General features: G+C 43.7%; 1 protein-coding gene across 4 annotated transcripts in view; it reads right to left on the bottom strand.

Annotated features, from left to right (window-relative positions):
- RAPGEF5 (Rap guanine nucleotide exchange factor 5) overlaps window positions 1–27,617 on the bottom strand; it is a 231,250-nt gene that overhangs the window by 60,020 nt on the left and 143,613 nt on the right. For 3 of the 4 annotated variants that reach the window (XM_057730812.1, XM_057730810.1, XM_057730813.1), the window contains 2 exons: window positions 7,282–7,400; window positions 6,740–6,828 (listed from right to left, as the gene is read on the bottom strand). In XM_057730812.1, the coding sequence (XP_057586795.1) occupies window positions 6,740–6,828; window positions 7,282–7,400 (208 nt within the window). The remainder of the gene's footprint in view (window positions 1–6,739; window positions 6,829–7,281; window positions 7,401–27,617) is intronic. The other variant, XM_057730811.1, reaches the window with a different exon arrangement.

The raw sequence follows: 27,617 nt of genomic DNA, 5'->3' as shown, positions 1-27,617 counted from the left end.
CCAACATGAGCGCTCTTCCTCCTAGTTCTCTCTCGACGGCACTTTGGGGATTTCCATTGCCACTGCGGATCCCTGTTTCAAGCCTGCGCTTTATTTGGAGAAAGAGCCTTCGCTGAAAGGTAGGGCTCTCAGCGGCCTGAGAGGCTCACCCAGGGCAGCTGCAATTGCTGCTAATGAATTTATGTAGTCTTTCCTTGATATTTCATTAGCATCTACACAAACAAAATTAACCTAACATTTAACACCCACAGTTTCACAAAGCTGAAAAAGACCTCAAGTGGCAACCTAGTCCAGACACTGGTCTCTGGGAAAGCTGTTTTCACAGCTCAAGAAGGTCAAAGGCTGACGGCAAGCATCTCCACGAATGCAGAGCCTGTGGCTCCGAGCTGCAGCCAGTACCATCCGGAGATACCCTACAACTTCTTCCAATTCCTTTTACATCATTCATTCATTCATTTCAACTAAGTCTGTTTCCTTCGGTTTCTGAACTTTGCTGAATAGGACCAGATGTTTCATGTTAATTCTCTACGCTACTTTAAATACATTAAAATATCCTCTAGCTTCATCTTTAAAGATGTGGACATCGTTCTCCCAAACTAGCGCCTGTAATGAGATTGGTTATTTAGCACTATTAACATCTACTATTTCCCTATTTGTTTCTTGTCTGACTCCCTCCACTAAAATGTAAGCCCCATGATGGTAAGGAGTTTGTGTATTTTGTTTACAGCTGTGTCTGCACATCTAGAACAACGGCTACATAATAGATTGAAGATATTTGTGGAAGGAAGGTATCAAATTTTTCTATGGTATTCATTCACACTCACATAGAAATTGAATACTCAATTATGCACTGTTATATTTTATTACAGAAGCAGCGTGTAAAGTTAAAAGTAAAGGAATTACAGGGGAAGGGCTAGTGTGAGAGTCAGGGTGCAGTATATTTCATCACTGGGGGAAAACCGCTTCTTTTCTCTGGCAACAGACTGTTTCTGAATATCCCAAAATGGCCTGGTAATAAAACTCTCTGCAACTGGATTTTACTAGCAGGTGATAAATCAAAGCTATTTTTTGTAAATGTTATAGCATAATTTCTCAAAGGAACTTAAATAGTTTCCCATTGGACAAGGTAATATACAAACACACTTAAATCACCACCAGGTATGTGGCCACTGAGCCTTCAACTCCGAGCTTGCTACCCCATCAATATTCTAACTGCTCTCTGAGTGAGGCTGAAGAAACACAGCAGGAAGACACAATAACGTGAAGTCAGGCCCAATCACCTGAGTCCTTGTGCAAAGCCTAAGTGATGGTGAGGTCAGCATAAAATGACCACAAGGTTAGGATGTCCTCCAGATCTAGAATTCTGTGGTTCTGTGACATATTTTCAAAGCACAGGAGTTGATATAAATCTCTCTGGACCAAAGCATGTTAGTGATGAAAGACACTTCAGAAATCATCTTGTCTATAACTTGCTCAAAGTCTCAGGCTGGTGTTAATGGAGCCCAGACCTGAGACTCAAGGCTTCAGAATCTCACTTTAGTACCCTTTCTACTCTGCTGGCTGCATAGTCTCCTTCCTGAGAACATCATGTCTTACAGAAGTAAGCATTCTTGGCTGTGAGACTGAAGGACCACCCAGAGATCCCTGGAGAGTGACAGAACCCTAGCAAAAATCCAAATACCATCACCTCCTCATTCCAAGAACTGAGAGCAAATAGCTGTGTGGCCAGTATCTCTGTCTCCTCCGTTTCCTTTTTTCAAAACCATTTCAGTGGATGGACCAGCAATGCAGGTCTGTGAATTCTGAATGTCTCAGGCTGTAGAGGTTCTAGGGCAGGGACCAGTGGGATATGGGGCTGGACACAGAGCCCAGGAGAGGGAGTGGGGAGGGGAGGTGGAGGAAAGCAGAAATGATGCCCCTAGCTCTCAGGGGCAAATATATAACTATTAGACATGTCTTTGAAAAAAGTGGGGAGACAAAGTCATCGTCCTAGTTCAGTGGCTTTCACACCTGGCTACATATAGCATCACCTGAGGACCTTTCAAAGCATATAAGGTTTAGCCCCAACTCAGGTCAACTGAACCAGGATCTCTGGGGTGAGATCCAGACATGGGTATTTTGAAAAATGCCCCATTTTTATGTTATGTGATTTATATGATTTATTTTTTATTTTTTATTTATGTGTTATATATTTTATTGTGTTATATGATATCACAAAAATAAAAAGATAAATTCAAGATAATTTTACATGGACACTGATTACACAAAATCACAGAGAGCCTTTCCACCACCTAAAAACTTCTGTGCCTATCCCCCAAAAGTTTTAGTCTTGCACAGGCCAGGGTTATAAAGGTCTTGCCACCTGCAAAAGAAAGCCTGGAACAGAAGCACCAAACATCTTTCCAGAAATCCTAAAAGGTGAGGAAAGTAAGGAAGAAGTTCACCTAAATTGTCTTCTGTATATCCAACGATCAGGAAAAAGGCGTTCTTAATTTCCATTTGTAAGAACTATGTATCGAGTGTTTAGCACACGCTCGGTACTGGCAGGGAAAAGAAGATAAAAGAGTCATTGAAAAATGGCATGTCTGTCCCAGCTTCACTCAAGGTCCCATCAGTGCAATGCTCCAAAAAAGCCATTAAGCTGGCAACGGAGAATAGATTTGGGACCCCATCAATTACATGAGACATTCCTATGATACAAACCAGGTATTTACACAGAGTGGTTGCCTCGTTACAAAGGTAAGGGGCTCACTTTCCCCAGGACACAATCAGCCTGCTAGGTGCTACTGAAAGCACACCAGCCCCACGGAAACATCCATGCCGCAGTCAATGCAGGCTGAGCAGACATTTGCACACTGAACACACAATGTATCAAACGGTAACCTCATGAAGTAAGAACAGCCACACCTGGAAGAAAGCAGGTCAAGCCTAATAAGAATTGGCTGATAGGCTTTACCTGTTCCCACTATCCTAGTCTCTGCTTGTTTTTCTTGAAAACCTATAATCATAAGCACATGTGCTTCAAAAAGAGGAATAAAAACCTAAGACATGGAAAAAGAGAGGGAAGCAAATAATGTTATTTCCTCTTGTGTTTCCCCTAAGGTAGACTCATCATAATGCAGACGCAGAAAGAAAAATCAATAAGGGCTTCTCTGTGTAACCCATCCGCCATGTAGTGTGTCATCCCCACCTGCCCCCGCCTTGAGACAAATCGTTCCTAATAGAAGCATCTCAAGACAAAACACACTTTATGCTTTCCAGGGAGGGGAAAGGGTTAAATAGGAGCAGCAACCCCTGCAGACCCTACAGACCAGGGCCGCTCCCCCACCCCTCCAGCTCCTCTACTCACAACAGATTGTTTTTCTCTCTTCCTGCCTTCCCTATGACTCTCCTGGGCTGGGAATGCCCAACGACGTCTGCCCTATTTCTGGGAAGATGAAAGATGGAGCTGCTTGATTTTTCTCTAACATTCCAAATGCTTCAGGTGAGATCCTGAACCTTGAAAGAAAAGGTAATCTTTGAAAACAGCTTTAGTCTTTCCATGTTCACAGGCAGATAGCCAGTTACCAGACTCAAATAGTTTTTCCATTTTCTACAATGAAGAATTATTCAATCATTCATCCACTCATCCCATAGATAGTCCCAGAAGGACTGTGTGCGCCTGGTACTGCCAGGGAGGAAAGGTAGGCAAATGGGTCTTATGACAATATACAGGGTAAGTGTTGCGTGGAATAAATAAATCACTTAGGAAAATCATCTGTCGGTTGCTCGTAAGCATCTCTAACAATATTTTTTGCTTTTAAAATTCAGCTTGATGTGGTGATGGAATAGTATACGAATGGTTGTTTTCTATTCTATACGTGATTCAGGTAACAAAAAAACACATTATCTCATATTTCTATTCCATACCATTAAGTACACTGTTTTTCCACTTGCATGTGGAATTAACATCAATGAGTGATCACATGAACCTGTCCGTTGTGAGCACAGGTCTCTTAGACGACTGGGCCTTGCATGTACATTTTCACAATGAAGTGACTTTTGTGGGGAAGAGATGGCAAGTAACTGGCACGTCCTGTTTGGTTAACAGCCTCAGCCTCTGGTGGGTAAAGGAATGTACGGATCCAGAACAGGCTCCGCCCAGCCTCCAGGACCATTTCTCTCCTCCCGTGCCCCTGTCTTCCTCCCTGCCACTGGGGCCATTGTGCACGACCACCATATGGCTCTACCCAGCTCCGTATGGCTCCATCTCCCTAAAAGGGGCGCTGGAGAACATAAAAACGCTGCTGTATACTTTTACTGCAGCCCCTTCTCATTTTCCTCCATCTGTCTTCCATATGTTTACGCGACTTAGACTCCCGCACACACAGACCTTTCATAATGAAGGTCGCCGGCCTGACCGAGATAAAGAACTAACATGCACCTCTGTCAGTGACAGGGGGCCTCAACGACTTCACATATGTGATTCATTTAGGATTCAAACTACAGCGGACTCATAACCACTTTTCTTCAATTTGTACATGAAATTGATTTTATATTTATATTTTTTTTAAATGCTATCAACAAAGCCATACAGTGGCTTTCTGTTGTATCTTCTCCAAGCGCTGTTCGTGAAGTCTGGAAGAACGGCATGTGACTTCCACTCAGGTGTCCCTATGATACAACACATCAATCTCTCTCCAAAGTTGAGTTTTTCATTTTCTTAAAACTCTCCTTTGATCAGAGGAAAAGCTGTCACCATTTTTCCCCTCAGGTGTGCCTGCAAACACCTGAAGTTTCACACGTGTCCTCTGCAAATGCTAAGGAAAGGAGGAGGCATGAGAAGAGGCTGACCCCAGTGAGGCTCTACCTGCCTGGCTTAGGTTGTGCCACCAAGTCCTGGTTCTCTTTGCTTTGCTCGGCACCTGGCAAGAGTGACATGTTTGATCCCAGTGTTGGTATAATCGAGAAGAAATTGGGAATACCAGTCACTAGACACCGGGTATAATACCGATTCCCAACAGGAGGCAACTCCTGGCATTAGTAACAGGAATGAGGGTGATTTCTCATTCCCAGTATTAAATAGAGGGAACCTGTCAGTGGGCACCTAGGCCATCTTTCACAAGAAACTAATGACAGTGAGAGCGAAATAAAAAAAAAAGAAAGAAAGAAAGAAATCAAGTAGGCCTAGTACTGGCTTCAATAATTTCTACTCTTATTAATAAAACTTAGACACAAAGTCCTGAGTTATAGAACAGAACCTCAGTGCTATGAAGAAGAAGGCATTCAGTTCCCAAAACTGCTACCCATGTTTGAAGGTGTCCTCTTCATGGCAGGTAACTTGCCTGTAATCTAGTCCAAACCACCTAGGTAAAGCAGCCTGGTAATCAGCTCATGGAAAACTATGGCCAGTTCCATGATGACTATCTCTGATGAAGCAGAACACGGAAATAGCACTCAAACGCACAAAATATTAACAGATAGACATACAAAAAACACCCAGTAAGTGCCATGAGAATACATTTTTCTTTTAGCTTGTTTGTGTATAAATGACAACCACTGCTATTTTCCCCCGAACATACATATGCAAAGTAAAGTTTTTATTTGAATTTCGAGATCAAACAATAACATTAATATAGGATTCATGATTAAGTCATTTTTTGCCTTTAAAAAAAAAAAAAACCCCAATTACATATTTCACACATCTCTGTTTCTCTTAACGTCCTTGATAATGCAGTATAGAGCCAGACATCTATTAAGTTCAGACAACACTACTGGGACCCAAGGAAACTCTTGTTTCCACCTAAGCTGTCATTTCACAACCCTTCCTGCATTGGGAAAAACCTAAGGAGTTACTTTGTACTAATACAACCAAAAATGCCTTTTATTGATGCAGTCAATATATTGCAAACCGTGGGCATCACAGGTGCTACTGGTGGCAGCAAAAAGTGCATTTCCGTCAGGGGATCAAGTGACAGAATTCAGGCTACAGCCAGAGGCCTCATTCATTGGAATAACTGCTCCAGGCTAGAACAAATTACAAATTTTGTTTAAGAGAAGCAGACACTGCCCTTGTGTGATAAAAGAAGTTTGGGTAGATCATGCAACGGTAGCATTTCCAGAAGTACAAGGGTGAAAAAGCTAAGTGGGTATTTTGCTCCCAGATTAAATAGAAAAGACAAGAAGTCTGATCAATAGGACTTCAGTGAATTACAATTCCTGGTCTGAGAAGCTATGAGTGTCATATTCTGCACAGCAGGGCTTGCTCTGAGCAGTTTGTAAACCACATGGGAAAAGGCAGAAGTTGCTGCTAAGCGTATAGTTGCTGAGTAGTTGCATTAATCCTTGACGTTTCGGCAGGGAAGCTACTCCCCTCCGCTCAGTGCTTCCCACAAGCCAGGTAAACGCAGCTGGTAACCCCACCCCTCACAGTCTTTCCTATTGAACACTGGCTATTGAACGCTGGCCTCTTGCCAACTGCCTTTAGGTGAGATTTGGTAAAAATTGCCAAGGAAACAAGAACATCTGCCTTCGTATCATTTTCTTTGTACAGCTACTTCCCAGGAGGCTGTTTGGATCTATGTGTGTCCATTTACTGGATTTAAACAAAACAGCAGGAGGCTACAGGGGAGGCCCACAAAGCATATGCTGGTTCAGCCCACCCCTGGGTCTGGCTGCAGAGGGAGCCTTGCCCCTTGGGAAACTGACAAGGGCAGCCGCAGCTGTGAGTCTGGAAACAGGAGACACCCCCCTGCCTTACCTGTTTCTTTGTCCTGGACTTCTTCCAGGTGCAAGTCATTCAAAAGGTGCTCCAAGATCTTCTCCGGGGTCCCGGACACGACCACATATCTGTCAGAGAGCAGAGAGTCCACCGAGTCGTCCTCAGTGGAGGACTGAGAGCGGCTGCTCCACTCCTCCTCCTCCTCCTCCTCGTCAATGTATTTGAAATAAGGCACATCGAAGGTGGGCAGGGGCAGCTCTCGGTCTGAAAGCGCGGCGGAATCCTTCCTCTCTAAATGAGGGTCAAAGACCCTCAGCCGGGAGCTGCCCATTGTGCGCGGCTACTAACAAAGGCATCCCCTAAACGCTCAAAGATCTTGCCATCTCTGTCCTCTCACTGGGAACGGAGTCCATCTGGCTGCTAAGAGCTCTGCAGTCAGCTAGAACGCTCGCTGGAGAGGCGGAGAGAAAAGGGAGGGAGGGAGGGACGAGGAGGCAGAGAGAGAGCGCGAGATGGAGCGGGAGAAGGGGAGGCAGGCAGGGAAAAGGAAACAGGAGCTCGGGGGCTCGGTGGAAACTCACCTCCAATCACTCTCTGAGCTCCCCGCTTGCGGGGCTGGGCTGCAGCTCTGCACTTTCTTCAGCACCAGGACGTTCTGGTCCTGCTCTTTAACCTGAACAGTCATCGCTTCATCATCCTGCTTTCATTGCCGATGGGAGAGATGGATGGAACAAGGAAAAAGGGAGAGAAAATTAAAGAGGCAAAAAAACAAAAAAAAAATCAGAAAAGCTAACTAAAGCTGCACTTTCTCAAGTTGCTTTCCCACCTAATTTCTTTACAGATTCAGAATAAATTAGGAATCTGGTCAAGAATCTCCCTCTAATGGTACAGGGTCCAGGCTCAAGTTCTATAGACACATAAAGCATTAGAAAGACATGAATATTTGAAAGGAAATTGGAAAAAAACATGAACTGGAGATGGGGTTCAGAGTTCATTTTTTAAACTATTACATTCAATCAAACCAGAATGATTTAAGAAATCCAAAGTTCAAAGTCTCAAAAACACACTATACTAACTGTGTGTGTGTTATACTCTCTTTTACCTGGTTAATGCTTCTTAAACAGTCACTATATTAAAACTGGAAAACCATATAAAACATCACTGAAACACTAAAACAATGAGCAAGCCATATTAAGTAGATGTAGCGGAAATGTGGCATATTCATTTACATCACAGCCTTACTTTAAAAGGTGGGCAAAAAACTACTCATTCTATCATTCAGTTCATTTTACCCCCCAAATTTGAGATGGCCTTCACGTGTATCGTGTACCTGTTTTGCCAGAATACAAGCAAAACTGGATCTCTAGTTAGAATCTCATGTAGGATGAAATTCGGGTGTCACGGGTGAGTGCACTGACTTTCTTCACCTCGGTCTCTTTTAACATGGAGAGAAGGCTGGACAATCATTCATTTCTGCACACACAGCTTCCACAGCCCAGAGCCCAGCGTGGCCCGCTGACGTGGCTCTGTCGGAGTCAGGCTCACTGCTGACCCAGCAGTGTGGAGCTGACCCGGCGTGATGAACACTTCCAGAGCGTGGAGTGTGAAATTCTCCCGACGGGCGACACCCAGCCGGGGGGGGGGGGGGGGGGGGGGGGGCACATGCGAGAAAATTTACCTTCTGTATTTCTGAGCATCTGAGCAAAAGACTGAAGCAAGAAAAGCGACAGCAAAGAGGCTTCACCTTAAAAATGATGTTGCCTCTTTAAAAAGGGAAACACATACCTAGGGTTCCTAGCACGGTTCCATGTTTCTGCTCCTGGCAGAAAACCCTACGTAAATCAGGTACAAACACACAAAAAGAACATTTTCCCCCAGTGGATATAAAGTACTATGTCCTCATGCCTTATTAGTCAGTTGCACAGATTTATCAGAGATGCTGATGTATTTTATTCACTCTCCATAAGATAGGAAGGCACTACTCTTGTCATAATTGCCACCCAAATCAGTGGGAACATTATGGTTTCAATCCCCAGTGTCCTGATTCCTAAGAAAATGCAGCAGCCTAGTTATTTGTGTCCTCTAATATCTTCTTAAAAACAAAAAACACTAGTCATTCTAAACAGCAATACAATTTTATGATCATTCTTCTTTCATCTCTTAGTGGCAAATCATTTTACTATGTAAAACTGATGTACTACATTTCAGCAAGGTCAGACACGCAGTTTCTGTGGCAATTAATGCTGGGTATTCATTGTTAAACTCCCTGAGGACGGCAGTATGACTCCTGTAACATGAATACCAATGTATAATTGCTAGCTTTCATTTCTCCAAAGGGGCTCTTTTGTTATCCATGTAGCTAAAGTGAAATAAGGTGGCTGGAGAGAGGAGCATCATATTGACCGAAAAAAGGAAAAAAAAAGGGGGAGGAGGCAGAGTGTGAATCTGGGATTCTGAGACACAGAAACAAATAATTCAGTAAAGAGCAGGCTTGAAAGGACAAAAATCTTTCCCTGGCTCTCCTCTCGTCCTAAGCCAATACTCATTTATATGAGCCCACTGTCATTCTGAAGTACATTTTACATTCTACGTGCATGTGATATATGGCATTATTAACTTCCAAGGGCCATGCACATACATATGGATGGGAAGGGCTTCTCTAATGTCTGTGTAACGAATACGTATTACAGGGCTGTGCACGGAGCAGCTACACTCTGCTCGGCAGGGGAATAGCTGAAACCATGTTGATGTTACTATCAACAGCATCTTATGTCACAGTAATAGTTTCCATTTTGAAAACCTGTTAAAAAATAAAGAAGCGAAAGAGCAGAAAAATCAGTGTATAAAGGGAGATGGAAGTTATCTAAAACTGCCATGAAAACGTAATAACCCTACGTATTAGATCTGGCTCTCGAGAAGGAAGGTGAAATTCATGCCTCCGGACCGACCCATGCACCCTTACCTAACTGTTCTTCCTGCAAAACAGCGGAAGTACCGGAGTTGAGGTTCTGGGTATGAAACTTTATTCTGGTGCTTGCTTGCTTGGTTAAGAATAAAAGTATTTAGAGAACTAATGATAATAAATATGGTCCATGACAAATCGTTCGTGACATGCAAGTAAAGTACTAAAATGCTTAATTTATAGACAATCATTTAACAAACAATGAGGGTCTCCTTTGGGCCAAGCACAGTGCCAAAGACTAAAGATCAAGCAGAGATGCGTAAGACTGAGGCCCTGCCCTTACGTGACAAGGGAATAGCTCTACAGCAGCATAAGTCTCACGTGGTGAGCTCCCCAAGATGAAGCCACATGCAAGAGACAAAGCAAAGGCAGAACCCATGGGATTTGACTGTCAAAGATGACAGATCAAATCCCAGATCTGTGGGTGACAGAGAATGGAAATGCCATTAAATGGGACAGAAAACTGGTTCTGCTGAGACTGATGAACGTGGTTTCAGACACTTGATGTTTCAGTACTGATACTACACCACGCTGTAGGTGTTTAGCAAGCAGTCAGAAGTGAAGAACTAGGCCTCTGGGCAAAGGCCAAGGACACAGACAAGTCTGTGAATGACTCAAGTTTAGGGGCGGATGAGATTGCTAAAGGGAAGCAGGAGCGAAAGGGAACTCTGAAGGTGGAAAAAGGAAGAGAAAACAGAGAAAGTGGGGGAAGAGGGAGGGGGTCAGAGTCACCAGGAAACCTACTAACGAAGTGGAACCCAGATGAGCCAGGAAAAGGCGGAGGGTACCGACTCAGGAGGGTCAAGGACAAAGCCTGTCTGACGTCGTCACGTTTACGAAGATGAACAGTCTACGAGAGGGCATCCCTGGGGACGCAGTGGTTAAGAATCCGCCTGCCAATGCAGGGGACACAGGTTTGAGCCCCGATTCGGGAAGATCCCACGTGCCATGCAGCAACTAAGCCCGTGCGCCACAACTACAGAGCATGTGCTCTAGAGCCCGCAAGCCACAACTATTGAGCCCATGTGCCACAACGACTGAAGCCTGGGCACCTAGAGCCCATGCTCTGCAATAAGAGAAGCCCGTGCACCGCAGCAAAGAATAGCCCCCACTCGCCACAACTAGAGAAACACACGTGCAGCAACGAACACCCAACACGGCTAATTAATTAATTATTTTTTAAAAAAAGGAGTCTACAAGAAAGTAATGACAAGATCAAGTAGCGGGAAGGGGAGTGTTGAGGTGTGAGTGGATGGGAAGGAAGTGCGCAGGCACGGAAGACCACCTCCGTGGAATTTCACCACGAAGGGAAGGAGTCAGGCTGAGGAGGCTGCCTAGCAGGGGAAGTCTGCAAGGTGAGGGGCTCTGGAGAAGGGGCGACAAGTCAGGAACATCTGTGGAGGGGTTAGGCTCTAGCAGCACCCAGACCTCCTCCTTCCAGAGAGGATCACGGGAAAGAAGATGGGTGGAGATTTAGAAAAAAATTAGAGTAGGGAAAATAAGGAAGCTGGGGTAGAACAAATGAGATGGTTTCCTTCGTCTTCACAGAGTGGGAATTCACACCATCTTCTGGTAGGGGAGGTTCGTTGGTGGCCTGAAGAGGAAACTATTGGAGAAATGGCTCTGGGGGGGTGCAACAGGGAATAAACAAGTTATAAAAAAAGGAATCGACAGGCAGCTTTGTGCTACTGAGGGTAGAAAACACATGTTTATGGTTTTAGGCCTTCCTGCTGAAGTGCTCAGACATCTGAGAGGGGGGACCTCCCTGGTGGTCCAGTGGTTGGCACTGCAAGCTTCCACGGTGGGTGGCACGGGTCTGATCCCTGGTTGGGGAACTGGGATCCCCCATGCCGCAAGGCATGGCCAAAAAAATCTTTTTTCATTAAAAAAAAAAAGGAAGAAGAAGAAACCTGAGAGGAGAACAGTGAAGGATTCCCCCCTGCCGCACCCTCAGGGGAAGCGATCCGCAAAGGAGACACCAGGAGGGAGGGAGGAGAGATGTTCTGGGCTGCACACACGCAAACAGCTCATCACCACATGGCGTCTGCCTCCTTAGGGAAAGGAGTGAGTCAAGAGAGGAGCTGATAAATGGGGGCAACACGGAGAGGCTGAGGACAAGTCTTCACAGGAGTGAAGGGAGCAGGCAGGCAGTTGAGGAGGAAGCAGGTGGCGTGTCTGATCCAGGAGGCTGACCTCTGAAGGGGGGCAGTTCAGAGCAGTGAAGACAGAGCAAGGGAGAAGTAACCCCTGACATCCGGGAGCCCGCCTGGCACTCAGGCTGGGCCTCGTGTGCTCCTGTTGAACGTCACTGATCTTGTAAAAAATCAACATCGGATAAGGCCACTCTGTGACTATGGGGGGACAAGATAAACACGCGGCCACTTGGAAGTCGTATCTGAACACAAAGCATAAACACTGGTCACGGCAGAAAATACCAGAAAGCCCAGCAGGTGAGTGACTGCTGCTTCTTTCCGAGCGACAGCTTTGGCTTTGCTGCCCTCCCTATAGGTAAGATTTAAGATATCGGCACAGAGTTACCTAGTTTCCTGATCTAGAGCAAAGCCCAGCTACTTTAAATCCTCCCCAAAGTCACGAAACACAAACCCAAGTCCTATAAGCCCTTTCTTCTAACCCTTCTTGTACTGAGCTGCCTCGAGGCTCCGCAGGGTGCAAGAGCTCCATCACTACACCTGCTCAACTACAGGTGTGCTCCTGGTGGTCTCTGGCTAGAAGACCCTGACCATGGACAAGGGTCACAAGATGCCACCCTGCCGATGGCATGGTGCAGTGTGGAGATGATGGTTATTTGAGTCAAGGATAAAATGCCTTTCCTTGTCAGGCGGCTGAGAGGGTCACACCCAGGGATGTTCCTGAAAGTGATCACAGGGAATGGGGCTCAGAAGATGGGTTAGGTAGGAGAAAGAATACCCAAGGGATTTCCCTGGCTGCCCAACGATCAGGACTCTTCGCTTCCAGTGCAGGGGGTTTGGGTTCCATCCCTGGTCAAGGAAGTAGGATCCCATAGGCCTTTTGGCACAGGCAAAAAATAAAAAAAAAACATTTTAATTAAAAAAAAAAAAAAAGAATGCCAGAGCAAGGAGCACAGACCTTAGGACAAGGGACTTCTGTAGGTGCAACACTGAAGAGGAAGGTGAAATGGGGAGTGGGGTGTATTCCCAGAAGTCACCGTGCTCCCCACCCCCCTGCCCCACCCCCACGCCTTGGCCTGTGGTGCTCAGCCCTGGCTGGTAGAGGCTCAGTGAGAACTCTCGCCTCTCCCTGACACACACACTTTAGCTCCCAGATCTGCAGAAACCAGGTCTTTCCCTGACTCTCCCGAAGGGATGGTGGGAAGAATAAAAGACTCCAAGGACCGGGCCCGATGGATTCTTCGCAGCTTTGCCAATGGGATGCAGTCTGGGATGAGCTGGGAGATGCGGGAGCAGAGATGTGCTCAGCTGAAAGCGGGGGAGGAAGAGTGGGGTGGGAAAGCTGTTTGACCGCAGACTCACAGAACCTCCTGAACAGAGCCCATGAGAAATACGACAACACAGGAGGGTTTTCAGGTTCTCCCTGCTCCTCATCTGTGTCCCATTCTTTGGGTGACTAGCTCTGATGTCTTTTTTTTTAAATTAATTAATTTATTTATATTTATTGGCTGCGTTGGGTCTTCGTTGCTGTGCATGGACTTTCTGAAGTTGCGGAGAGCAGGGCGACTCTTCATTGTGGTGCGCGGGCTTCTCATTGCGGTGGCTCCTCCTGTTGCGGAGCGTGGGCTCTAGGCATGCAGGCTTCAGTAGTTGCGAAGCATGGGCTCAGTAGTTCTGGTTCGAGGGCTCTAGAGCACAGGCTCAGTAGTTGTGGTGCACGGGCTTAGTTGCTCTGTGGCATGTGGAATCTTCCCGGACAAGGGATTGAACACGTGTCCCCTACATTGGCAGGCGGATTCTTAACCACTGTGCTACTGATTTCTTCTTAGGGCTACAGGGCTCCCCTGCCTGTGAATTCTGAATGAATGATAGAAGCCATACCTTTGACTTATTTTAGACTAATAAGTCTAAGACCAAGATCAGCTTTTACAGGTCTAAATCCAACTTTTCTTCTTTCATTTATTCACATGAAAGATTTATTTTTTAATTTTAATTAATTTATTTGTTTATTGGCTGCTTTGAGTCTTTGTTGCTGTGAGCAGGCTTTATCTAGTTGCTGAGAGCAGGGGCTACTCTTTGCTGTGGTTAGCGGGCTTCTCATTGTGGCGGATTTCCTTGCGGAGTACAGGCTCTAGATGCACAGGCTTCAGTAGTTGTAGCATGAGGGCTCAATAGTTGTGGCTCACAGGCTCTAGAGCACAGGCTCAGTAATTGTGGTGCACAGGCTCAGTTGCTCCTCAGCATGTGAGACCTTCCCAGACCAGGGATTGAACCCGAGTCCCCTGCATTAGCAGGCAGATTCCTAACCACTGTGCCATCAGGGAAGGCCCCAAGACATTTATTTTTAAGATGAAAATACATATAGGGTAATAAAATGCTGTTTTGTAAAAAAGTAAGGTGAAGAATTGATGTTCACAGTTTAGCAGGTCTACACTGTCCTGAACCAAATTTCTGACTGCACTTATATTTTCACTTATCACCACCATTAGCAAGAAAAAGTGATTACTAAGGGACTTCTCAGGCCTTCTGGAACTGTCACTACTACTTGCTTGATTTTCCATATCTGTGATGATGGAAAATATTCCTCTCCCAAGTACTCACACCAAGCAGCCACTGGTAACCTCCATGGCATCGTGTCCCTGCTGCTCTGTGAGCATCAACTCTTACAAGACTGCTTAGCTAGGGGTTCATGGATGGGCTTTAGGGACTCAGAGAACCCTCTGAAAGGATATAAAATTTTCACGTTCAGACACATTTTTCCAGGCAGAGTCTACGAACCCCAAAAGGTACCAGTCATTCCATACAACGAAACTCATATTTATAACCACATCTAAGGAAGCTTCTTTGACAAATCTCCCGCCAGTAACACTGCCTGTGCAGGTGAGATGCCCAAAGACCCCTGTCCCGGCATCCATCACACTGACCTCTGATTATCCGCTCCCTCTGTGCTCTCCATGAAGTGATGACATCTTGAGGACAGGGAGTGTGACTTCTATTTCTCTTCCTAACACACAGCTCAGGGCCTGGCACACGATATTAACCTGAGAAGGGTTTACTGAGTGGGCAAGTTCATGAGCAAGATGGTGAGTGAGTGGATTACCTTTAAAGGACAGAATTTGATCTCACGTGGCTCAACAATTAGTTACTCTCCTCTGAGGCTGCCTTTACCCTCTCCCCTCAGTCATTTTTCTACTACAATGCTCATCACATGAGATAACGCTGCTTTGAACTTGAGTGTTGTACTTGTTCCATCTGTCAGAATTCTATCAAACTAAGCTTCCATGCAACTGACACATGAGAGACGATATACCTAACACAACGCTGGGAAGTCATTCACTAAATGGTACTATCCCTGAGTCTAGGGCACATGGAAAAGACGGTGTGGGCATGAACCAGTCACCTTGTGGGCTGAAGTATGAACTGGGCAGAATGTGAATTTTGTGCCCTCTAAGCTCCCCCTCCTGCCCCTTTCGGCCCCAACCAGGACCCTCAACACTCCTCACGTGACCCAGTGCTCCATCATCAGACCTGTGTGAAGCAGGCAGCACCAGAGAACCTTTCAGATGGAGAGTGCACAGAATCATCTAGCTTGACTCCATGGCATTCAAGAAGCCAAAAAGGACTTACCTGGTGGCACAGTGGTTAAGAATCTGCCTGCCAATGCAGGGGACACGGGTTCAAGCCCTGGTCTGGGAAGATCCCACATGCCTCAGAGCAACTAAGCCGGTGTGCCACAACTACCGAGCCTCCGCTCTAAAGCCCACAAGCCACAACTACTGAGCCTGTGTGCCACAACCACTGAAGCCTGCATGGCTAGAGCCCATGCTCTGCAACAAGAGAAGCCACCACAATAAGAAGACTGCACACCACAACAAAGAGTAGCCCTCGTTTACTAGAGAAAGCCTGCGCACAGCAACAAAGACCCAACACAGCCAAAGACAAATAAGCTAATTAATTAAAAAAAAAAGTCATACAAGTAGCACAAGTTGAAATGCTGTCTTCCCTCAAGCTTGTGATCACTATAACTGAAGATGCTAACTTATTTATAGGAAGGCACTTGCTACGGACTGAAGGTTTATGTCCCTTCCTCCAAAAATCCCTATGTTGAAACTGAACCCCCAATGTGATGGTATCTAGGGATGGGGCCTTTGGGAGGTCGTGAGGGCAGAGCCCTTTTGAATGGGATTTGTGCCCTTATAAAAGAGGCCCCAGAGAGATCCCTTGCCTCTTCTGCCCCATGAGGACACAGCAAAATGACAGCTATCTATGAGCCAGAAAGTGGGCTCTTGTCATACATTGAATCTGCTGGCACCTTGATCCTGGATTTCTCAGCCACCAGAACTGCAAGGAAAAAACTTCTGCTGTTCATAAGCCACCCAGTCTATGGTGTTTTATTACAGCAGCCTGAATAGACTGAGATGGCGTTTAGAGCCAATAGCTTATTATGACTCCTTTCATCTCCCAACCTTCTTGGTCGAACTTTCCTTCATCCTGCACTGGATGTGGCTGGCCCTTCTCCGCGACCCCACGGCATTACATGAATCCTTCAGACTCAGAATTCCGAGGAGCACACCCTGATGACCTTTCTGGGTTTCCCTCCTGAAGCATAAGCTCGCGTGTGGGCAGGCACGGTATCTCCTTCAACTCTGAACTGGCAACAACAGCTAGGTCTCGGCAATTCATAGATACTTGAAGAACCTTAGCCGGACGAATCAATGAACGAACAAAAGGAGGAATGGATAAGTGTGCAATTTTGAGTAGAGGTTTAGAGAACAAGAGCTTAAGTCTCAAAGGATACGTTTCAGGTGGTGACTTCTGATGGTGCTGACACAGGGCACAGCTGGCCGAGAGCTGCTCTTCGTAAGGAAGGGTAATCCCACTACTCGGGTGGTGGATAACACTGGTGTCCCCTGTTCTGCACCTTGATCATCAACTTGAGTGTTTGGGACACTCCAGCAGACCCGGGGAAACTGCAAAGAAGAGCTGTGTGCTCGTCACACCGGATGATGATACAGACAGACAAGGGGTTCTGAGATCAAAACGACCTGCTGTCAGTCAGGATCTTGGCCTGAGGGTGGTTAATGTGAAAATCACTAACACAGCCCCCAAACCTGGCCAATATTTAAGAGGACACATGGTAAGTATTTTGTGAAGTAAAAAGCATCATGCAGTCATTAGCTACTGGACCATTAAAAAAAGCTAACATAATTTTATCTCATAGTGGTGGAGGTAACCACTGCTCGAGAACTAAGGAGACAGCACTGCCACATGCAACTAAGAGACCCACTAGGGACAGGCAACAAGGGAGGGATCAAACCATGACCAGGCAGATAAACCTACGACATTTATTGAGGGTTTACCACCTATCAGCAAAGCTAAGCGTTGCATATCAATATCTTATCTAATCATTACAACAATTCTATAAGGCAAATACTGTTAAAACTCCCATTTTGGTAAAGGAACTTGACCAAGCAAGATCCCAGGGTGAGGGTGTGATAAAGCTGAGACTGAACCCAGTCAGACCCAACAACAGAACTCTTAACCAGAACCACAGACGTCCCCAGGAGATGGCCTCTAATACATGTCAGAGACTGCAAGAACGGAAGGGGACTTGGTTTACCCTGGTGCTGGCGGCCAAAGCAGGCCAAACTCCTCGGTGGATGAGCCAACAGGTGTGTCTATGTCACGCTGAGTTCCAAGAGGAAAAGAGGGTTGACAAGGACCGAACATGGTCTCAGGACCATGGCTAAACCAGCTCAGCCAGGGCGGAGCTCAAGACCCCCGGGAAAGGGGAAAGGAAGTGCAGGCAGGAACAGAGGTAAACATGGCAGGGGACCTGATGCCCACAAAACTTGGGTACCCAGAGACATCCAGGCTAAGGCTGTCAGGGCGTCCAGTGCATAAGCTGCTTTCAGCCTGATGGGCTCAAGCACCGGGAAGACACCGGGAAGACACGGAATCGTACCCTTTAAAATAGTTAATTTTACGTTATGTGAATTTTATCTCCAACAAAACAAAACAGGGCTGTGGTGAGCCTGTGGGCACAGGAGTTTGCTGATCAAAGTACACAGGACTCTGCACCAAGGAGCTACACGGGGGTCTGGGAAACACACCCTTTGAGGTACTGTTCAGGTAGCTAGAGGGTCTAAGAAGAAATAGATCAGAAAAATGAAACCTTAGCGGGAAATTTTCACTCTCTGAGCTACCCTGCCTGGTGGGACAGGGCGCCACAGGATTGCTTGTAATGTTCTAGAGAAGTGACCTTCCGTGAATGGGTGGCTAGATCAAGGAAGCAGATTGAGGCTCAGTGTAAGGAAGGATTGATGGCAGAGGCAGAACGCGCTCTCTCTCAAACTGGAGCAGAGCTTGCCCATAACATTATTGACAAGTGAAGATGGTTCTTCAGTGAGTGAGGCTGGACAAGATGACCTCGGCATTTTTTTCTGATCCTCAGATCCTACAAAATGCAGTTGTCTTGACTCCACTTTTCTCACAGAAGCCCAAAGTGCTGGCTCTCCTAAATATGAAAGCAGCACTGGATTCAGTGGTCAGGCATCTCTCCTCATCTTGTACTACGGAAATTCACACACGGCTTAGCAAACCAAACCGCCAATGCCCGCATCGATTCTTGTACCGTAAATGTGGGTACAGCAGAAGTGGAGTACTTATCTGAAAAGTAAAAAAAAAAAAATCTCCTCTGGCCAAAAACAATTTTGTCTGAGAACAACCTTCACAGAATTTGCTGACAATGTATCTTGTGATTCTCTTTTCTCATGGAAAAAAAAAAAAAGGAAACAGATCTTTAAAAAAAAAAAAAAAAAGGTCAAAAGGATATTACTGGCAAGATAGACCTGATTAAGAGAGCAGCTAAGGGAAAGATAAAGTAAGCAGATGTGTGTCAAGGTGAGTGGTGGTCTAGATTTACCAGATCACAAAGTTCAGGCCTGGCAAACACATCCTTTGCATAGGTGATTCTGGCAGAAAGAGTATTTAAATAATGATAATTAGTTCCTTTTAAAAATCCTACACATATTATGATTAATAACTCAAACTTAAGCCTAAATAGGACTAATAGAATTCGTCATCCCCAAGCTTACAAAATCTAGGCCAAGTCTGACTTCCACAGCGCAAAAGCAAACACAAAATTGTTATAGAACATAACTAAACTCCCACAGAAAACCAGTAAACAAGACTGGATGGAAAGTTCTGGCTGCTAGAGAAGAACTGTATTTATTAAATTTCCCGCCTCTAATAATTATTATCATGTAAAACAAGTTTTCTAAGAACCCTACAATCAGGGCAAGGCTAGGAATTTGATCATGAGGTCAACTTCAGCTAGTAAACCTATTGCACAACAGAGCAGAGAAGATGGGGACAGAATGTAACATCCTGAAATACAGGCACTATCTTTCCATCACAAGTATATTTTGATATACTCTATTCGCTTGACGGATTATTCTGGATACTGGTAGAAAAGAGAGGTACACTCAGCAAGGGTTCTCAAAATGTTTAATGATGGGACTATTTACAGAAGTTAGGAAGAACTGAGCAAATTAACCAAAATATGGTGAGATAACCACAGACCAGCAAAGGGAGATACTAACCCCCCTTGGGCTTGAAGGGGCAAGAGGAAGTCAGAGTGAGTACTGGATCTCGGTGGGAGGGAGCTGGAAAGTAAATGAGAGGCTTGCAAGGAGGAGCTGCAGTCCCAGAGGGGTGCAGTCACTACCAGAAGTGCAGCAGGAAGTAGGGAAGAGGTAGGAAGAAACACCCTGACCTTCTCTCCTTCTGCACTCTGATCTCCTGTGACACCTCCCATTGGCCAAGTCCCATTTGGAGGTGAGAGGCAAGAGACCCAGGTGATAGAGTCCATGGGGGTCAGGACTCAGAGCGGAGGTGAGAATGGAGGAAGGGATGCAAATGCACGTGATTCAGCAAATTGGACCTTTCAGTTTCCAGAGAAGCTTATGTCAACTTATCACTAAGTTAGATGCCACCATATAGGTCACGGAGTCCATCATCTTGCTGTCAGGAAAACAACTCAAAAATCTAACAGCTTTAGAGTAGGTTATATTAGCATCTTCCCCCAGTTGACTTAATCTAATTCCTGCATGTTTTATTTTCTTAACACTCTTTCTGGTCTACTATTTACATCGGCTTACTCCAGCTCAGATCCTACATTTTGCTTCACACGCGACACTCCCCACGTGACCCCTGAGAGTTATTAAATTATACAGGTGTTGTTTCGGTTTTTATCATAAAATCTCAAATTTTATTATATCTTTCCCAGAAAGACCTCTAGTTTCAGTATAAAAGTTCTTGGTTGATGCTTAGATTGTGGGTGGGGATGGAGGGGAAAAGAGAAAGGAGAAATGGCAGGACAAGTTCCACTCTGATATTTGCTGCATGAGAACAGGGGCTTGGTCTGTCTTGTTCTCTGTGCTGTGCCTCCGTCCAGAACCACGCTGCCTGTTAAATGAATGAATGGCCTGGTGAATGACGGGTGAGCAGACAGACACTAGACATTGGGATGTCCCAAGATCAAGGACAGAGAGGTGGGCAAAGGCAAGGAGGAAGAGGTTCAAAAGGACTCAGTCCAGAGAGCAGGTTAGGGTAGAAAGGAGACATTTCAAGAGTTAATTAATACCTTCCAAGGCCCTAGTTTTGGGGTGGGATTCCTGATTATCTGCAAGGGAACAGTCAACATCCTTTAGCATCAGCAAGTCTAAAGTAAAAACAGGATAAAACACCAGCAGCAACAAACAAGGCGCGATATCAACCATGGTCACGGGGGGGAGGCTGCTGCACCACATCGCCTCTGCAGCCCTTCAGTCCCAGATATGGTGGTCACTTCACTCTGCCAAGACGCACGAGTTACATACACGCGCCCTGGTTAGTGCGCCCGTGGGAACATGCAAAGGCTCAGCTGGGCTGGGAAGCCACTGAGACTCACCCCTTGGATTAAAGACGCCTAGGTCAGAGGACAGCTGAGGGCACGGCACTGCCTTGTGCACATACGATCGGACAAGAGGCTTCTATTAGGGGGTAATTCAGAAGAGATGAGAAAGCCTTCAAATTCTACATTAGATCATGAAGCATTTCCTAACACGCCTGAGGTCACTGCAGATAAACTTTGTCTATCAATACTTTGAAGCTGTGAATTCCATCAGTCCACAGCATCCGTGCAGATGGTTTGCAAGATATGTTCCTGACAGATTCTGCCACTTTGCAAGAAATGGAGATAACTTAGTGCTGGGAACAGCACTTATTTCCACTTCTCATTATTGGTATATCTTGATGGTCTTCAAGACACAATACATATACTACCCGAGGTTTAAAACAACCAAAACATCTGAAATCTGGCTTCCCAGGAAATTTTACAGAAATGACAAATACAAATTTCAGAAATACCTTCTAGTTCCCAAGAAATTTCATATCATTTCGTATGTGTGTGACACACACACAAAGTTATTCCAAAGGGAAAATATCAATATTGACACTTTCCTCAAGCAGCCTAGAGATGAGATGTAAACCTATGATAAATTATGACTCAGACAAAATTTCTACATACTAGTTGCAGATATACTTGTCACCTGGGGTTTGAATAATTCACAGCAGCAGTTTTACAGAAGCCTTTAAAATCTGAGTAAAAAGAGGACAGTATGGATTTTTACAGCAGCACTTGGTAGCCACCCCTGACTTGTTCTTATGGCGTTGGCATCGCCTCCCAAATTTCTCTTACAGGAAACACGGTTGTGTTTGGAAATGCCTCCCGATTAAGTAAAGCTCTAATTTGTACATTGAAATTACTTGAGAAAGCTAGCTCTTAACTGTGAACAGACCCAGCAGAAGTATTCTTCAAATTTAAAAAGTACTGTATTTATGAAATTTGCTAAGAGAGTATATCTTAAGTGTTCTCACTACACACACACACACACACACACACACACACACACACACACACATTATCTAACGTAATCACATGAGGTAGCATATGTTAGCTTGATTGCAGCAATCATTTTACAATGTATGCATATATCAAAATGTCATTTGTACACCTTAAATATATACAACTTTTTGTCAATCATACCTCAATAAAGCTGGAAAAAAATTTTAAAGTAAAAGTGAATAAAGTGTAAAATAATACACTTAGAAAATGGGAAGGAACTCTTTCCAAATCTCTTGTGCGTGTATTTAAATGTAAATTTACATGTGTGTACCTGCAGATATGCTTGTGTACGTGTGTGCGTGTGTGTGTGTGTGTGTGTGTGTGTACACGCACGCGAGTGCATGTGTAACTTTAGAGAGGGCAGAACAGTAATAAGGGCAGCCTCAGTCCTTATGCAAGTTATGGAATGAAAAATTCCTAGTTACCGTAGTAACTGCAAGATCACATGGCATGGAAGCAAGGAGATACAAAGCATCTTAAGTAAACACTCTTGTTTTTTCATGCTTTGCACATTCCTTGGTGCTTTTAGAGAGAGGCACGCCTTAGGTCTCAGCAGTAACCATCTCAGAAACTTATTTCACAGTTTGAAACAAGATTGGGAGAAACGTAGGACTGTGTCACTCTTGGTTTATTGCGCAGCTATAGAAAGTTGCTATTAAAACAAGTTAAGAGAATTTAAACTGCAATGAAATATTGGCACAATTATTTGAGAGACAAACAAACAAAATCAGGAGGTAAAAAGGAAGCGAGAAGGTTAGAACAAGATAAGAATAAGTTTAGTTGCAAAGGAGTAGGTGTTTCTCCCTCTTTTTCTGGAGAGAAGAATGGGTTGAAAAGAAATGCAAGTACTTAAAAAATACAGAACAGCAAACAAATCTTCTGTTTTCCTGAATATTAATGTGCACTTGGGGTGCCAAATCGGGGTGCCAGAGAGGACTGAAATCCTCATATACAAACCTGCCTGGGTGAGATTCTTGCTTCATAAACTATGACTCATTGAAGTCTGGAAGTTTGTGTCTACTCTTTACCAAGTGTGTATTCTCCCAAAGGCTTGTCTCTAGTTACAAAGTGACTCTTGGTGATGAACCTGCCTGTCCTTTCTGCTTGTCTTTTCCAGGTTAATTCCCCAGGATACAAAATCTGTAATCTAAAACTTTAAATCTCCAATGAACTGGAACCTAGAGCTGATACAACTTTGGATTTGCACAGATTTGGTTTGAGTGCTTGAACTTGGGAAACATTTCAAATCTCTCACAATTGCCTTCTCTACTGAATTCAGGTCTGCAAATATTGACTGAAAGCCTAGTGCTAGACACTGGGGATAAAAGTTCAAACAAAAAATGGAGATCACCCTCAAAGAGGAAATATTCCTTATGAGAGAGAAACAGAAGAGAGATATAAATCTGCATTTTTTAAAAAACAGTGGTTTGGAGCTAGGCTGTGGCTGGTGGTTAATGAACTTATTAGCCAGCAGAGAGAAACAGACACCTTTCTACTTATTTCTAGGAGTTCAAGGCAGTAAGATCTAGAGGTTTTTTTTTTTTTTAGTTTGTCATTATCTGGGAGTTTTATATCTCAGTCCTCCTCAGGACATTCTGAACTCAGAAAAACAATTCCAAATATTTAATGACATGACTTAAAATATGGCTTTAACACCCTGATAGCAGAGATACTTCTAGCTGGATGCTAGATCACCGTGTGTCCTGTACCAACAGACTTTCATAAAAAGTAAATTTTTAGAAAATTCTAGCCACAGGAGTATTTTTAGAACAGAAAAGAACAGAACGATTCTTGGCATTGATAGGCACAGTCAATCAGAGTAACAAATGGCTGCTCAAAGCCTCCTGAATAATTAACTGGTATCCACTTTAAAATGGCAACATTTCCCCCCAAAGTGTTCAACACTTAGAAGTATGAATGCTGCTGAATTTGGGGGTGGGGGAGTCTTCAATTTCAGACAGGAATTTTAGAGTTAGAAGAAATCTTAGATGTCTAATCTACTACCTTTATAGATGAGAAAACTGAAACTCAGAGGGCTAATATGACTCACTAAATTTGTGGTCAATATGTTTAATTTGTAGGAAGTTTGTTAACAGAATTTCGATTTCTCAAGAATAGAGTGGATTTTTTTATGCTGGGAACAAAATAGTAAAAATTTGAAAATATAAAAAAAAATTTGCATGTGATAGCTCATCAAGAAACCTGACTTTTACATTATAAAAATAAATCCCAGTTATACTAAAGACCTGAGTGAAAAGTGCAGCTCTAGAAGAAATAGAAGAAAATAAAATTGAGTATCTAGCCACAGAATTAGAAAGGACTTTCTGATTTTAAAGGCGATTTTTTAAATTAAAAAACATGAATCAGCAGTTTTTGCTCACATATGTATAAAAATAATAAGAAACAAACTCGTGAAAACTACATGTAACAAATATTACAAAGATTAATGTCTTTAATATGCAAAGAGCTGATTCAAATCAATAAGAAAAATCCCAATGGAAACATGGGCAAAGGAGGTGAACAGATTATTTACAGAAGAAATATAAATGGATTGACATAAACTGTAAGTATTCAACCTCCCTAGAGAAGAAATGTAAATCTGAACAAGATAATAATAGTCCTTCCCATCAACCTGACAAGAATACTTAGTTTCTCCTTCTAAGAATCATAATAATCAATGTGGGTGAGGATATTACAAAACAAGTACTTTAATACAGTGCTGATATAAGTGAAAACTGGAACAAGCTTTATGGAGAGGAGTTGGGCAAAAAGCATAAGAGATTAACGCAGTTCACACCTATGAGTAGTAATTACTCAGCTAGGAATTTATCCTTAAAAATATAAACTTAGATAAAGATTTTTGTAGAGATCTGCATCTCAGGTCACTTATAACAGCAAAAACTTGAAAATCTACTTGCCTCCAAATGGGAAGAGTAGGTAAAAGAAGCATGTCATGGAAACGTAAGGAAAGCCTCATAATGCAATTGGGAAGGTGAGGGGAAATCGTATTTAGTTCTCACTAAATTTTTCGTTTCTTCCTTGTAGCTTTCTATTACTTCTAAATTCTCTACAGAAGGCATGTATTCCTTTACAATTAGAACAATTTTAAACAAAACAGCCTCTAACAGAAATGTGTGACTAATTCCTACAAGTTGCCTGATGCCTTGCTCTCAACTGTTAGATACCTATAAACCTCAAGAATGAGGCTTGCTTTCAAAAACAAGTTCAAACAGTAAAATAGGACAAGAACTATATATAATATACTAATTAAAAAATATTTTGTAGCTAGAACATGGGGAGAAAGGAAAATAGGAAACACCAATAATATGTAACTCTCTTTAGATAAGAGATTTAAGACATTTGCCTCTTATGATTTGTGCCCTTACCTGCTCAGAACCCAGGAAGTAAAAGAGATGGTGTTTAATTTAGCAAATGCCTTACAAGAAGCTGAAGAAACAGTTTTCTAGCGCAAATACCTTATTCAAAGTACACTCCTTGCTTTCTTCTGCCTACGTATCTACCTTGTTTACTCCCCTGTCTTTGTTTTCTCATCCTCCTCTCTCATAAACGGTGGGTTGCTTGAGGGCTCAAATCAGATCTTGCTCACTTACGTCTCTGTTCTATTGTGCGGGATGCCTGGTTCATCAGTGCTTAACAAATCCTTTTCTCAATGAATACAGGCAAGAATAAATTCATCTTAGCCAAGTACTTTAACAATTTGCTCTATATATGAAAAGGAGAAAGTTCTACTGAAATTAAAAATTATTTAAGGCCTCAACAAAGTCAACTTTATGTGCCATAGCTACTGGTAGCAGCAAGCTAAATAGCTATGGCTATCGCCACGTCTCCATGTTTACCTGGTAGCATTATTTCTAATCATCTCTATGAGCTCAAACACGGGAATCTGAAATAAATTGCTAATGATGGAGAAGCTAAGTGTCTGATTGATGAGGGATGCTGGCATCTGTCTGGAGACCTCAGTGCAGTTAGGTAAGTGACTGAATTCCCCAGAGTCGGCAGGTCACTACATCCAGCTAAGGAACGCACATTTAATTCCCTCCCATTTAATTCCATCTTCCATAGGCCTGTGCTACCCAACTCTTCTAGGGTCTGCCAGAATGGGAGGTCTGCAGCCTGCGGTCCTCCATTACTCAGAAGGAAAAGAAACCCTACCCGGCTCTTCTTCTGGACTGAAGCAGTCTCAAAACTTAGGTTTGGGCCAAAATGGGATCAACAAAACTCTCACTACAGTCTTCCCTGAAGGTTCTGGCAGAACCAGTTGTGGTACATAAAAGCAAAAGTCAGAGCCAAGATGCACAAATGGCAAACCACAGAGGCTGGAGACCAGGGGAATAAGCAGCTGCAGATGTTCACTATACCTAGGGCCACTCAGATCTTTATTGAGAAGGATTTTTCCAGGGTGTGGTGAACTTTTTTCAGGTCTCTGCAGATCTCTTACATATGCCAAGATTATGAGTAATACTGAAGGATGGGAATTTGAGAATTACTGACTGGGGACAGAAGTGGGATCTACCTAAAACTGGGATACAGCTCAGATTTGATGGCCAAATTACAGTGAAAATGGCATTTAACACTTCAGCAAGTCGTGAAAGCTGTCTGCCCGTAAGCATCTGGCATTCAAGCATATTCCTTAAAAGACAATCAGAATAAAATTGGCTCTCTGCTTTGTTCCAAAGTTTCTTCTCTTGGGCGTTAAGGCTTAGTCAGACTTCTCCCTCGTCTCAGCTCAAAAGCTTCCCTTCTACACCTCGTTGGTGTAGCCCTTAATCTCAAACCTGTAGGTAGAAATCAGCACCAAGTTGGGTACTGCGTGCTTCTGACTCTGCCACTTGATATCCTGTAGTTCTATTCATGTACATATTGTAAAATTCCAGTCATGTAAATTATGAAAGGAGACAGTATTATCTCCAAGGCTTCAATTGCCCTCACGGTTCCCTTGATTGTAGAGTTATATCTGAGGGTTGTCTTAATCCGGAGATAATTTTTAGATCCGTGCTTCCCTACCAGTGTCCAATGAGAAGCACTGAATGATCCCATTTATTTTTGTTGACCGAAGTGCATGTGCCTGCTTCAGGACTTGCTGTGTTAATTTTCTGATGGGATAAGTGCTAATAAGTAAGGGAGAAGTAGTTCAGCAGAAATGTTTTCCTGGGGCAAGGGTCATTTCAATCAGGCTAGTCTCCGTCGGAGTCCCACAAAATAGAAGTTCAGAAACACAAAGGGATAAAAGCACAAAGACTGAATTACACCTTTCTCTAAGAAACCTGAAGGATCTCCAATAATGACTATTTTAATTAATGATCTTTTGCTTCTGATCACAGAGGCTAAAGGGTATACATTTTACTAGAAGAATATTATCAATTGAAATATTTCAACATCTTCTTGTGATTAATGAACTTCCAACAGAATTAATGGATTGTAAAGTACTTCTTGCCCATTTTAGAGGATACTCTTTATAATCCTATTTAGCAAGTGCTATTTTTTGAGTGAAACTTTTTCTTACCCAATCAAGACGCATCACATCAAAAAAGTTCTTTGCAATGCCTGTGACTCTCAGAGGGAAACCCCAGGATACTCAGATTGATTGCAAAAAGTAACACATGACCACAAGCCCCCAACTTGTAATAACAGTAACTTCACTGAGCAGGGAGAAAGTGATAGCATCCGACAACCATAAAATTCGGTGTGGGATTTTATTATGCAGCGCACCATTTGGGGATCGTCAGGGTTCTTTATCCACAAGAGTATCAATATAAAGCTTGTTTTACCTCTACAAATCCTACCCAAGGCGAGATCAAGAAAGTTGTACGGAATCATCCGTATGATTTTGATCGC

This window comes from Hippopotamus amphibius, chromosome 4 (assembly GCF_030028045.1).
Source record: "Hippopotamus amphibius kiboko isolate mHipAmp2 chromosome 4, mHipAmp2.hap2, whole genome shotgun sequence".
Taxonomy (NCBI): Eukaryota; Metazoa; Chordata; class Mammalia; order Artiodactyla; family Hippopotamidae; genus Hippopotamus; species Hippopotamus amphibius.
The sequence above is the reverse complement of the archived record's forward strand: the minus strand, read 5'-3'. Positions and strand labels throughout refer to the sequence as shown.